At 44.4% G+C, this 14949-nt stretch overlaps 1 protein-coding gene across 1 annotated transcript in view; it reads left to right on the top strand.

Annotated features, from left to right (window-relative positions):
• Nucleotides 1-1115: 1115 nt before the first annotated feature.
• unc93a (unc-93 homolog A) overlaps nt 1116-14949 on the top strand; it is a 107424-nt gene continuing 93590 nt past the window's right edge. The window contains exon 1 of the mRNA XM_078230117.1: nt 1116-1343. Within this exon, the coding sequence (XP_078086243.1) occupies nt 1248-1343 (96 nt within the window). The 5' untranslated portion in view covers nt 1116-1247. The remainder of the gene's footprint in view (nt 1344-14949) is intronic.

Raw genomic sequence — 14949 nt, 5'->3', positions numbered from 1 at the left:
GCTATTGGATAGGCACATGGAGTACTTCGGGATGATAGGGAGGAAATAGCTTGATCTGGGTTTCAGACAAAGCTCGGCACAACAACGTGGGCCGAAGGGCCTGTTCTGTGCTGTACTGTTCTATGTTCTATGTTCTATGTTCAGACCTTCTTCCGAGTTCAAATGTTCCAAATCCAATTCGGAAAATACTTTCCGTCTCCCCCTTTCACCCATTTGCCAATCTCCCCCTCTCTGCCATTCGCCAATCTCCCTCTCTCACCCATTTGCCAATTTCTCTCCCTCTCCCATTCCCCATTTCCCATTTGCCAATCACTCTACCATTCTCTAATCTCTCTCCTATTCCCTCTCCCATTTTCCAATTTGACTTCCATTTACCAATCTCCCTCTCACACCCATTTGCCAATCTCCCCCTTTCACCCAATCACCAATCTCCCCCTTGCACCCATTTGCCAATCTCCCCCCTCACCCATTCACCAATCTCCCCCCTCACCCATTCACCAATCTCCCCCTCTCACCCATTCGCCAATCTCTCTGCCATTTGCCAATCTCTCTCCCTCTCTCACCCATTCGCCAATCTCCTTCTCTCTCCCATTCGCCAATCTCTCTACCATTGTCTAATCCCTCTCCCATTCTCTCTCCCATTTTTCCAATCTGACTCCCATTCCCCCATCTCCCTCTCTCACCCATTCGCCAATCTCCCCCTCTCTCCCATTCCCTCATCTCCCCCTCTCACCCATTTGCCAATCTCCCCCTCTCACCCATTCGCCAATCTCTCTCCCTCTCCCATTCCCCCATATCCCATTCCCCCATCCCCCAATCTCACTCTCTCCCATTCCCCAATCTCTCTCTCTCCCATTCCCCCATCTCCCTCTCTCGCTTTTTCCCATTCCCCAATCTCCCTCTCTCTCGCATTCGCCAATCTCCCATTCGCCAATCTCCCTCTCACTCCCATTTCCCAATCTCTCTCCCATTTCCACTCTCCCCCTCCTGGGCTGCCCGCTCTGCGCCGCGGGACAATCTCACTAACAGCGCCCCCACAACTTCAAACAAACTCCGGTAACTGCGCCTCCACTCCTTCCGCCCGTCAGTCCCGGGCTGCGAACTTTGCTGAGCTCACTGTCAAAAGCCTCAAACACAAGGTGGATCCACAGGGATATTCGGCAGAAAGGGAAGCTGCCGGAGCTGTCACTGCTTAACAAGCCGTTCATCTGTTTCTTAACTCAAGTCGTCAATCTCAGATCAACACAATGATAACCATTGAAAACTCCACAAAGAATGTTTTAATTGTCAGCTTCGGGTTTTTGTTGCTGTTTACAGCTTATGGAGGACTTCAAAGTATCCAGGTAACTTTCCAACGTGATAAATGTAACAGTGCCATTTACAATTGGTAATTACAGCAATGATCCATATTCTGTATTTACATTGTGGTAATATGTTACCCAGGGGATGATATGCCAACAGAAGCAGCGGCGAATTGATGTTTGGAGAACCAAATTTTAATTCAACTCAAAACATTGAATATAAAACAAAGAAATTAATTCAATATATACATATTAATCTGGAACATTGAATGTATATTCCAATTGCTATTCAAGGTTTTGATTCTGCTGGTGTAGGGGGTAACACATTGACATGGATAGAAGATTGGCTGGCTAAAGGGAAGCAGAGAGTAGGTATAAATGGGTCATTTTCAGGTTGGCAAAATGTAATGAGTGGTGTCACAACGATCAGCGCTGGGACCTCAACTGTTTTACAATTTATATTAATGACTTGGATGAAGGGATGGTTGTCAAATTTGCTGATGACACAGACATAAAACCATAGAAAAGAAATGGTGAGGAAATTGGTCATTCAGCCCATCATGTTTGCACCGGTTACAAAAAATGTGCCAAAGTAAGTTCTGAGGAGGATATAAGGAAGCTACAAAAATATATAGATAGGTTATGTGAGTGGGCAAAGATCTAACAAATGGATTATAATGTGGGAAAATGTGAAATGGTCAATTTTGGCAGGAGGAATTAAAAAAAACATAGTATCTAAATGGTGAGAGATTGCAGAGCTCTGAGGTGTAGAGGGAGCGAGGCGTCTTAGTGCATGAATTACAAAAGGCTAGTGTGCAGGTACAGCAAATAATTAGGAAAAGTAATAGAATGTTATAATTTATTTTGAGGGGAATTGAATATAAAAGTAGGGAGGTTATACGTCTGTTATTCAGAGCACTAGTGAGACCACATTTGGAGTTCTGTGGGGAGTATTGGTCGCTTTTTTTAAGGAAGGAAGGATGTAAATGCATTGGAAGCAGTTCAGAGCAGAGCTGGAATGGGTGAGTTGTCTTGCGAGGAAAGGTTAGACAGGCTTGGCTTGTAGCTGCTGCAGCTTAGAAGTATAAGAGGTGACATGATTGAGACATATAAGATTCTGAGGGGCCTTGACAGGGTGAATGTGGAGAGGATGTTTCCTCGTGTGGAAGAATCTAGAACTAGGGGTCACTGTTTTAAAAATAAGGGGAGGTCGTGATTTTTTGGAATTCTCTTCCTCAAAAGTCAGTGGAAGCAGATTCTGAATGTTTTTAAGGCAGAGTGGACAGATTCTTTGTAAGCAACGGGTCAGGGCTAGGCAAGATGCAGATTTGAGGTTGCTATCAGATCAGCCACGACTTTATTTGGTGGAGCAGGCTCAACGGGCTGAATGGCCTACTCCTGCTCCTGATTCATGTGTATATATGTTTAAATTTTGAGTGACACCACAAGCTTTGTGCCTGATTTGAAATAATTCTTTGATTAATGCAGAAAATACATTCTTCAATAAATGTTCTGCTCATATTACACTCTCCCACCAGTCTGCCTTGAGTTCCCATCCTCGCAATCTTTATTTTTTCCCTCTTTGTGCTCTTTTGAGAGAAAGAGAGAGAGGAAAAGAGTAAGACGCATTGCTACCAGAGGTAGAGTACCTTCACCTTGGCTGTATTCTCACATCAGTTATTCTGACATTTCATAATGTAAAGTAAGCTAGGATAGATGTGCCTTGTGTGATATTCTCTAACTCTGTCTAAAAGGACAAGAAGCTGAGAGTTCTTACTGAGAGGGTAAGATAGTATCAGGCGGCTTTAAATGAAAGGCACCACGTTCCAGTATTGCTACTATTACAGATCCAGTTCATGTGTGAACACTGAACAAAATAAGACCGGGAGATCCAGGTAGTTAAGGAACAGGGAGGTAATATCATGAGGGTCACATTACAATACCGATATGGGAAAACATCTATTTTTGATTTCCATTTTTTTTGTCAAACAAATGAGTTGGCAGTAATTTTGCCGCTGTGCTTGTAAATTTCCTATACTTTGGTGAAATAGTGTTCCTTGCAATACAGGTATCCAAGAAAATTGTGCTAATTTCAATCAGACAAATTTCCATTCAGCAGATTCCAGTGTGTCTGGATAAGGAATTTGGTTGTTGATCACTTTCATCCATTGCACACTGAAAACTCCAACGTTATCCATCAATCCAGGAAAACCAGTCCTTGAAATATGGTGTGGTCCATTTCTGCCAGGAATGTGTAATGGCATATAGAACATGCCACTTCTGGTAGGATAGTTGCTATTTTAAGTGTATTTGTTGGGACACTGGTTAGCATATTCTCCCCACATGACTGATTCTAGACCAATGTCTTTCCTGATCCCAAAATGCAACTCCAAGATACGTTCTCCCATGGTCCGGATTTTTGGGCGGGATTTTCTGGCCGCGCTTGCCCCAAGGTAGGAAAATCCTGCCCGAGGTCAACGGACTTTTGCATGATCTGTGTCCCGCCCACTACAATTCCCGTGATGGCGGGACAGTAAAATTCTGCCCTTTTATCTCCAAATGTAGGTACAAATCAGACTGCGAAATGCTCAACTCTGGAAGGACAATTTTCCTGTGCCTTTTTACCCACACCATTTTCGTGTGGCCATTTGGTGGAGCAGGAAGTCTTTGGGTGCAAGATGCACATGCACCTCTTCCAAGGTTGGGATCCTCATTATGAGGACCACAGGAAATTGTATTTCCTCCCACTTACTATTTTCATCTGCCAGTGTGAGTTTTATAAGTCCAAAACATGCTCCTCCTTGGAGAGTTCATGACCACTGGGTGAAGCCTGCTGAGGAATTGGGAAGGTTCTGAAAGCTAAGTGTAAAATGTTTTGACACCATTGAATGTCACTATTGGAAGTGTATTGTAATATAGATGTCTTTTAATGAATGATTCATTATAGGGATCTGACCTGTAAGGGTAAGTTGACTCTGGCATTGACCAGCATTATATAATTGTTGTCATGCATTACAGTACTTTTCCAATTGTGAAATGTTCTGTAATTAATTTTAAAAATGAAAACAAAGTCCTATTAGGTAGACAGACAAAAAACAGGTAACTATGGGCTAAACAGCCTGACATCTGTCACTGGGTAGAGTCCATTATAAAGGATGTAATAGCAGAGCATTCAGAAATGCATAATATAATCAAGCATGGCTTCATGAAGGAGAAATCATGCCTGACAAATTTATTAGAATTTTTTGAGGTGGTAACAAGCAGGATAGATTAAGGGGAACCAGTAGACGTAATATACTCAGATTTCCAAAAAACACTTGATAAGGTGTTGCACAAAAAGTGTGGCGTGTTGGCACAGTGGTTAGCACTGCTGCCTCACAGCGCCAGGGACCCAGGTTCGATTCTGGCCTCAGGTAACTGTCTGTGTTGAGTTTGCACGTTCTCCCCATGTCTGTGTGGTTTTCAATCAGGTGCTCCGATTTCCTCCCACAGTCCAAAGATGTGCAGTTTAGATTGATTGGCAATGATAGATTGCCTTTTCGTGTCGGGGGATTAGGAGGGTAAATATGTGGAGTTACGGGGATAGGGCCTGGGTGGGATTATTGTCGGTGCAGGCTCGATGGGCCAAATGGCCTCCTGCTGTACTGTAGATTCTATGATTCTATGAAAAGGCGACGTAATAAGATAATAGCTCATTGTGTTAGGAGGAGTATATTAGCATGGGTAGAGGATTGGTTAATTGATAGAAGACAAAGTTGGGATAAGTGGGGCACTTTCAGGATGGTAATCTGTAACTATAATTCTATGATTCTAACTAGTGGAATGCCACTGGATCAGTGCTGGAGCCGCAATTGTTTACAATATATATTAATGACTTGGACAAGGGAAGTGAATGTACTATTGCCAAGTTTGCAGATGACACAAAAATAGCCAGGAAGGCAAGTGGTGCGGATGATAGAGAGTCTACAGTGGGATATAAACAGGTTAAGTGAGTGGGCAAAAACTTGACAGGTGGAATATAATGTTGAAAAATGTGAAATTACGCACTTTGGTAGGAAGAATAAAGGAGCTAAATATTATTTAAATGGAGAAAGACTGCACCTTTCTCCAAATGCAGTACAGAGGGATTTGGGGGTCCTTGTGCATAAATCACAAAAAGCTAGCATACAAGTTCAGGAGGTATAAGAGAAGGCAAATAGAATGTTACCTTTATTTCAAAGACAATGGAATATAAATTGGGAAGTCCTGCTAAAACTATACAAGGCACTGGTTAGAATACACCTGGAATACTGTAAACCGTTTTGGTTCCTTTATCTAAGGAAAGATATACTGGCACTGGAGGCAGTCTAGAGAAGGTTTACTAGTTTGATCCCGGTTATTGAGAGATTTTTTGATGAGAAGTTGAGTAGGTTGAGCCTGTTCTTATTGGAGTTTGGAAGAATGAGAGGTGACCTTTTTGAGACATATAGGATTCTCAAGGGGCTTGATAAGGTAGATGCTGAGAGGGCCTGGGTGGGGTGTTCTTTTGGAGGTCGGTGCAGACTCGATGGGCTGGGTGGCCTCCTTATGCACTGTGGGGATTCTGTGGATTCAAAGGGCAGTGAATCTGTGGAATTTTGTACCGTAGACGGCTGTTAAGGCTGGGTCATTAAGTATATTCAAGCTTGAGATAGGCAGATTTTTAATCAGTAATGGAATCAAAGATTATAGGGATGACCTGCGGGGTGACCTGGGAAGGTTTTTTGTAGTTTCTTTTGCGTGCGGGAGGTTTAAAAAGCAGGCCGCACTATCCAGCGGGCAGCATTGAGAGCAGGTGGCGGAGTGAGCAGGTAGCAGAGTGAGGGCTGAAGGGCTTTGGCTCAAAACGGGCTTCGGCGAGAACAGGCAGAGGCGAGAGTAGGTTTTTTTCCCCAGAAAGTTTATTCTTGTTTTTCCCCAGAGTAAAAAGAAATGCCAGGCAAGATGTTGGAATGCTCCTCTTGCAGGATGTGGCAGATCAGGGAGACGTCCGGTATCCCTGACGACAACACCTGCAAAAGATGCATCCAGCTGCTGCTGCTAGCAAAGCATGTTAGGGAACTGGAGAAGGAGCTTGATGACCTCCTCTAATTCGGGAGAATGAGAAGTATATAGACAGTAGCTTTAGGGAGGTAGTTACACCTAAGCAGCAGAGCACAGGAAATTGGGTTACTGTAAGGAGAGGAAATGGAAATGTGAAAGGACAGGCAGAGCAGGGTTCCCCTGTGGCCATACCCCTCCACAACATGTATACTAAATTGGATACTGTTGTGGGAGATGCTTTACCTGGGACAAGCTGTGACAGCCGGAACTCTGATACTGAGTCTGGTTCCACTGCGCAAAAGGGTGGGAGGAAGAAGAGGAGAGCAGTAGTGATAGGGGACTCAATGGTCAGAGGTACAGACCGGAGATTCTGTGGTCGGGACAGAGACACCCGCATGGTTTGTTGCCTCCCGGGTGCCAAGGTCAGGGATGTACACATCGGTACAAATGACATAGGTAGGAAGAGTGAGGGGGTCCTGAAGAGTGAGTACAAAGAGCTTCGAAGGAAGTTAAAAAGCAGGACCCCGAGGGTAGTAATCTCAGGATTGCTACCTGTACCACGTGCCAGTGAGGGTAGGAGTAGGATGCTTGGGTGGATGAACACGTGGCTGAGGAACTGGTGTAGGGGGCAGGGTTTCCGATTCTTGGATCATTGGGACCTCTTCTGGGGCAGGTGGGACCTGTACAAGAGAGACGGGTTACACCTAAACTACAAGGGGACCAATATACTTGCAGGGAGGTTTGCTCGTGTTATTGGGGAGCGTTTAAACTAGATTTATGGGGGGATGGGAACCAGAGTGCCAGAGCAGATAGTGGAGCAGGGGTAAAAAGACAAGTTAGTTCAAGCAAAATCACAAATGGAAGGGTTGAGTGTGGTGGAAATAACCTTTTGAGGTGTGTCTATTTCAATGCCAGGAGTATTGTGGGGAAGGTAGAGGAACTGAAGACGTGGATAGACACATGGAAATATGACATTATAGCCATTAGTGAAACTTGGCTACAGGAGGGGCAGGACTGGCAGCTCAATGTTCCAGGGTTCCAATGTTTCAGGCGGGATGGAGGCAGAGGGATAAAAGGTGGGGGGGTGGCATTGTTGGTCAGGGAAAATGTTACAGCGGTACTCAGGCAGGATAGATTAGGGAGCTTGTCTACAGAGGCCCTATGGGTGGAGCTGAGAAACAGGAATGGTATGACCACATTAATGGGGTTGTATTATAGACCACCCAATAGTCAGCGAGAATTGGAGGAGCAAATCAGCAGAGAGATAGCTGACAACTGCAAGAAACACAAAGTTGTGATAGTAGGGGATTTTAATTTTCCACATATAGATTGGGACTCACATACTGTTAAAGGTTTTGACGGGGTAGAGTTTGTAAAATGTGTTCAGGAAAATTTTCTACATCAGTATATAGAGAGGATACGATATTGGATCTCCTATTGGGAAATGAGTTAGGGCAGGTGATGGATGTGAGTGTGAGGGAACACTTTGGATCCAGTGATCATAATGCCATTAGTTTCAACCTGATCATGGATAAGGATAGATCTGGTCCTCGGGTTGAAGTTCTCAACTGGAAAAAGGCCAAATTTGATGAAATGAGAAGGGATCTGGGAAGTGTGGATTGGCACAGACTGTTCTCTGGTAAGGATGTAAATGGAAAGTGGGAGGCCTTCAAAGGAGAAATTTTGAGAGTGCAGAGTTTGTATGTTCCTGTCAGGATTAAAGGCAAAGTAAAAAGGAATAAGGAACCTTGGTTCTCGAGGGAGATTGTAACACTGATTAAGAGGAAGAGAGAGTTGTATGAAATGTACAGGCAGCAAGGAACAGATCAGATGCTCGAGGAGTATAAAAAGTGCAAGAAGCTACTATGTTAGGAGCAAAAAGATAGTGAGGGATAAAATTGGTCCTCTTGAAGACCAGAGTGGTAGACTGTGTATGGAACCAAAAGAGATGGGGGAGATACTAAATGGTTTTTTTTGCATCCGTATTTACTGAGGAAACGGGCATGGAGTCTACGGAAATAGGGCAAACAGGTAGGGAGGTCAGATTAAAGGAGAGGAGGTGCTCGCTGTCTTGAGGCAAATCAGAGTGGATAAATTCCCACGGACCTTGAGGGAAGCTAGTGTTGAACTTGCAGGGGCCCTGGCAGACATATTTAAAATGTCAGTATTCACGGGGGAGGTGCCGGATGATTGGAGGGTGGCTCATGTTGTTCCGTTGTTTAAAAAAGGTTCCAAAAGAAATCCAGGAAATTATAGGCCAGTAAGTTTGACGTCGGTGGTGGGCAAGTTATTGGAAGGTGTGATAAGGGATAGGATCTACAAATATTTGGATAGACAGGGACTTATTAGGGAGAGTCAACATAGATTTGTGCGTGGTAGGTCATGTTTGACCAATCTATTAGAGTTTTTCGAGGAGGTTACCAGGAAAGTGGATGAAGGGAAGGCGGTGGATGTTGTCTACCTAGATTTCAGCAAGGCCTTTGACAAGGTCCCTCATGGGAGGTTAGTTAGGAAGGTTCAGTCGCTAGGTATACATGGGGAGGTAGTAAATTGGATTAGACACTGGCTCAATGGAAGAAGCCAGAGAGTGGTTGTGGAAGATTGCTTCTCTGAGTGGAGGCCTGTGACTAGTGGTGTGCATGATGTGGAGATGCCGGCGTTGGACTGGGGTAAACACAGTAAGAAGTTTAACAACACCAGGTTAAAGTCCAGCAGGTTTATTTGGTAGCAAAAGCCACACAAGCTTTTGGAGCTCCAAGCCCCTTCTTCAGGTGAGTGGGAATTCTGTTCACAAACAGGGCATATAAAGACACAGACTCAATTGAGTCTGGTGTTGTTAAACTTCTTACTAGTGGTGTGCTGCAGGGATCGGTGTTGGGTCCATTGTTGTTTGTCATCTCTATCAATGATCTGGATGATAATGTGGTAAATTGGATCAGCAAATTTGCTGATGATACAAAGATTGGAGGTTCATGGGTGAGAGGGGTGTGGAGGGATATGGTCCAAGTGCAGGTCAGTGGGACTAGGCAAAAAATGGTTCGGCACAGACAAGAAGGGCCAAAAGGCCTGTTTCTGAGCTGTAATTTTCTATGGTTCTATGGATAAGGTGGGAAAGTGGAATTGAGGATTATCACATCACTTCAGTTCTGATCTCATTTAATGGTGGAGCAGAATCAATGGGCTTAATGGCCTACTTCTGCTCTCACATCTCATGGCCTTATGGTCAGCATCTGATGTCATGTTTTGTGTAGTGTTTTAAATCTACTCATAGCTCTGCCTGGATGTTGTCTACCTTTTGAAAGTTGAAAATGATCCATGAACTTGCTGTCCTCCATTGATTGCCAGACACTCTGCTTTGAAATGGAAATGAAACCTTTCTGTTCTCGGTTTCAATGCAGTTATGAATGCTTTGGCTGGTTTACCAAATCTGATAATGGCTTCAACTCAGCAGGTACTGGTCCAAGCATGTCTGAAAGGTTTAAGAGGCTGTGAGTTTTTGTAAAATTAATTTATGGGATGTGGATGTAGCTGAGCAAGTCAACATTTATTGCCCATCCCTAGTTGTCCTTCAGAAGGTGCTGGTGAGCTGCCTTCTTGAACCACTGCAGTCCCTGAGGTATAGGTCCACCACAATGCTCTTAGGGTGGGAATTCCAGGATTTTGTCTCAGCGACAGTGAAGGAACAGCGATATATTTCCAAGTCAGGTTGGTGACTGACTTGAAGGACAACCTCCAGGTGGTGGTGTTCCTAGGTAACTGCTACTCTTGTCCTTCTATATGGCAGTAGTCTTGGGTTTGGAAGGTGCAGTCTAAAGAACCTTGGTGAGTTCCTGCAGTGAATCTTGTGCAGACGGCTGCCACTGTTCATCGGTTGTGGAGGGATTGAATGATCGTGGAAAGGGTAACAATCAAGCGGGCTACTTTGTCCTGAATGGTGTCAAGCTTCTTGAGTGTTGTTGGAACTACACTCAATCAGACCAGTGGAGAGTATTCTGTCAAACTCCTGACTTGTGCCTTGTAGATTGTGGACACGTTTTGGGGGGGGAGGGGCGGGGGGGGGGGGGGGGGAGGTGGGTCAGGAGGTGAGTTATTCGCCACAGGAATCCTAGTCTTTGACCTGCTTTGGTAGCCACAGTATTTATATGGCGAATCCAGTTAAATTTCTGGTCAATGGTAACGCCCCAGGATGTTGAGACCAAAATATGCCTTTGACATGGAGCAGGATATTTCCATCCCCTTTTACACTGGTGGAGGTGGCCTGCAATTGGCCGATGGCAGTATCTTAAGTTTCTGTCACTATCAACAGGGTTTCCTATTGTTCATACCCTCTGCCCCCAGGGAACCTGTTGTTTATTTACAAACCTAATAGGTATAGAATCAACCATTTGGCCCATCAGGTCTGCATTGACTCTTCAACAGATCATCTTACTCAGGCCCTATTCCTGTACCCCACATATTTGCCATACTAATCCCCCTAACCTTCACATCTTTAGACACTAAGGGGCAATTTAGCATGGCCAATCCACCTAACCTGTACATCTTTGGACTGTGGGAGGAAATTGGAACACCTGGAGAAAACCCACGCAGACAAGGGGAGAATGTGTAAATTCCACACAGAATCACCCAAGTCAGGAATTGAACCCGGGTCCCTGGAACTGTGAGGCAGCAGTGCTAACCACTGTGCCATCGTGCCACCCATACTTAAGGTACTTAAAGGATTACAATTTTTGCACCGGAGTAGGTTTTTTCCCATCAGTGTAAACGATAGTGTGTTTGAATTCATAGGTTTATGAGATTGCAAGAGGTTTAATGTTTTTCCCATGTTTTTTAAATAATTTCCATTGGTATTGCATGGCTCCTGAGGACTGTGTGAGTGGCTATGGAGGATACAAGGGGTCATGGAAGTAGCATTGGTGATCTGAGGAGTCATTGGGAGTGGTGAGGGATGAATGTTAGAGGACCTTAAATGTTAAGAGCTTCACTGCTGTGTTGGAGAACTGAACTGGTCCTTTACCCCCACACTCCTCATTCGCTCCATTGCCCCTCACAAAATGTACTGCAAACACGAGCCCTTTGTGAAAAGACAAAGTCCTGGACAAAGTTGAGCGTGCACTTCGGAAAATGCAAATACACACAGGTCAGCTTTTCCCAAGCACACATGAAAACCTAGGCCCAGGTCTCTGACCCAGTCCAAGCTCCCATCATGCTTTTGTGCTTCATCCTGTCATACACTTCACCAAAATAGTCAATAATTGAGGAAGAATAGACAAGTGGAAAGAACATCCTGAAGATCCACAACATGTTCTGAGCTTGAACGAATCAATTCTGGAGAAACCAGCTTGTCCAAAATGGAAGGAGTTGATGCTGAATATCTAACAGAAGAAGTAAAAGGTTTCAGTTATCGAGGGTTTTACTGCACAGAAAGAGGCCTTTCAGCCTATTGTGTCAATGCCAGCCATCAAGCACCAATCTATTCTAATCCCATTTTTCAGCACTTGGCCCATAGCCATTATGGCATTTTAATTGCTGTTCTAAATGCTTCTTAAATGTTGTGAGAGTTCCCAGGGCTTCTGATATCAATAACATGGCTCAGCAGCATATTGTGAAACAGGTAAAGGTATTAGACCAAATTTGTGAAGAATAGAAAGTACCTGAAGATTGGGGGAAGGAATACTAACAATTGATCAGCCAATCTAGTTCAGAAACAACAATGGAGTGAATTCATTCAGTCACATAGTCACTGCTCAACTGATGGGCCAGAAATTTAGTAATAGTGTATAAATGATCAAAAATCAACATTAACTATAACCACTATGGAAATTCTACCAATAAAAAGTGCAAAAAACTAGATCAATTATATTGGTCACAACTGAGCAAAAAAGGGTTTGTAACCAGAGGAATATGATTTAAGATCATTGGCCATAAAGCCAGAGATGAGATGGTTTTTCAGATAGTGACTTATCATCATTTATAATGTATTGCCGGAAAGGATTGTGCATGCAGATTCAGGAGTAATTTTCAAAAGGGGATTGTATACATACCTGAATGGGGAAAAGCCACAAGGCTACAGGCAAAAAGCACGATTTGGAAAGTTTTTTCAGAGAGCTGGAAAGCCAGAATGGTCCAGAATAGCTTCCTTCTGCACACTCAGGGCAGGATCTTATGGCCCTTCTCGGATTCTATGATAAGAAACATTGAGTTGTATTGATTCCTTGACCTTTCATAGTATAGTGTTTTTCAATAAATAAACTATTGACTCGTGTTAGGGCACCAGATCAGAATCCCCAAGGTATATTATAAAGCCGTACTAGACCCCAACATTTTTGTATTTTTGGTATTAATGTGAGGATATGATGTTTCACCCCAGGCGTGATTCTACTGACACACGATCAAAATAACTTTTTTTAACAACACAGTTTAATTAAAACTGTTAAATTTAATTTAATTAAAAATTAGGGGCGGCACGGTAGCACAGTGGTTAGCACTGCTGCTTCACAGCTCCAGGGTCCCGGGTTCGATTCCCGGCTCGGGTCACTGTCTGTGTGGAGTTTGCACATTCTCCTCGTGTCTGCGTGGGTGTGCTCCGGTTTCCTCCCACAGTCCAAAGATGTGCGGGTTAGGTTGATTGGCTAGGTTAAAAAAATTGCCCCTTAGAGTCCTGAGATGTGCAGGTTAGAGGGATTAGCGGGTAAAATATGTGGGGGTAGGGCCTATGTGGGATTGTGGTCGGTGCAGGCTCGATGGGCCGAATGGCCTCCTTCTGCACTGTAGGGTTTCTATGATTTCTATGATAAAACAAATGAATAAGTTTAACCTTTAACAATTGAACAATACTTAAACATGGCAAATTACAAGTCTTAACTGCTAACCTATCACAATGAGTTCCAATCGAGCAATATTTTTCTTCTCAACTTAAACCTCTCTTTAAAATTGGTTAGCAAAACAAAGGCATATTTGCTTTTCTTATGTTAATAGTATTGGATTTTTCAGAAAACCTCTTATAGAGAGAGAGACAGAGAGATATTGCTTTCTTCTGGCAGCCCAGGCAGTAACTGGGCAATAGGTCTGCGGATTGGGAGCAGTTTAGAATTCAGCAAAGAAAGACCAAGGGATTGATTAAGATGAGAAAAATACAGTATGAAAGTAAGCTTGCAGGGAACATAAAGACTGACACTATGGGCCCGATTTTACCATCAAGTTGCGTCCGTTGTCGGGCGTGAGGCAAGTAGTGCGATCCACGCCTGCCTCTGCACTGGTTCCCACTTTACCAAGGCCCGAAAATTGCCACGATTGGGACTACACCCGAAATGGCGCAACAGCCATTTAAATGCATTTGCATGCATTTAAATTGAGTTATGGGCTGCATGCCCAACTTTACTGGCACTTCCCCCTTTACCAATGCATTCGCCCATCCAGATTCGGCGCAAAACAGATATGCTCTACAAAAGTCTGATTCAGGCGCTCCAGTTAGTGATGAGGTAAATGCCGAGCATCCGACGGCTCTCTGCTTGAGAGTGGTGGGGGAAGGGAAGGTGGGTCCGACAGCTCTCTGCTTGAGAGCGGTGGGGGGGGGGGGTCCACTGACACTCTGCCTGTGATCAGTGAGAGGAGAGGGGGGGGGGGGTCCACTGACACTCTGCCTGTGATCAGTGAGGGGGAAGGAGAAGGGGCCCGCGATCGGTCTGGGTGGCGGAGGGGTGGGGGGATAAGGAGGTCATAATGTTGTGGGGGTACTGCAATGTCTGTGGGAGCCAATGGGAGGGATTATCCGGCCCGGGAGGGATGTGGCAGGGGAACGTTATTCTATCTTTTTGTTCTGCGCAAATGCAGATGGAGACGCCGATCGGAGCTGCAGGGTTTTGGGTGTGTTAAGCCCCGCCCACAGGCTTCTGCAGCACGATTCGGAATCGCTGATATTTTTTCAGGCAGAGTGCGAATGGGGGCGCCCGAGAACGGGTCTAAAAGTCGGATCTGAAACATTCCCAATTTCAAGTCCGCCCAGCACTTAGAATCAAAATGGTAAAATAGGGCCCTATGAGTTTCCATGGACATGTGAAGAGAAAGCGGTTGGTGAAGACAAATGTAGGTCCCCTACAGACCAAAACGGGGGAATGTATAATAGGGGACAAAGAAATGGCAGAGCAACTGAATACATACTTTGGTTCTGTCTTCACAAAAGAGGACACAAATCAAATGCCAGAAATGTTGGAGAGTGCAATATTTAGTGAGAGGGAAGAACTGAGGGAGATCAATAAAATGGTGCTGGAAAATTGATGGGATTGAAAGCGGATAAATCCCCAGGGCCTGATAATCTTCATCCCAGAATACTTAAGGAAATGGCTCTCGAAATAGTGGATGCATTGGTGGTCATCTTCCAGGATTCTATAGACTCTGGAACAGGCCCTACAGATTGGAGGGTAGCCAATGTCACTCCAATATTCAAAAAGGGAGGTAGAGAGAAAACAGGGAATTATAGACCAATAAGCTTAACATCGGTAGTGGGGAAAATTCTTGAATCCATTATCAAGGACTTTACAGTGGAGCATTTAGAAAACAGTGGCAGGATGAGACAGAGTCAGCATGGATT

This window comes from Mustelus asterias, chromosome 15 (genome assembly GCF_964213995.1).
Source record: "Mustelus asterias chromosome 15, sMusAst1.hap1.1, whole genome shotgun sequence".
NCBI classification, from domain to species: domain Eukaryota; kingdom Metazoa; phylum Chordata; class Chondrichthyes; order Carcharhiniformes; family Triakidae; genus Mustelus; species Mustelus asterias.
Note: the sequence above shows the minus strand (reverse complement) of the source record. Positions and strands in the feature narration are given on the sequence as shown.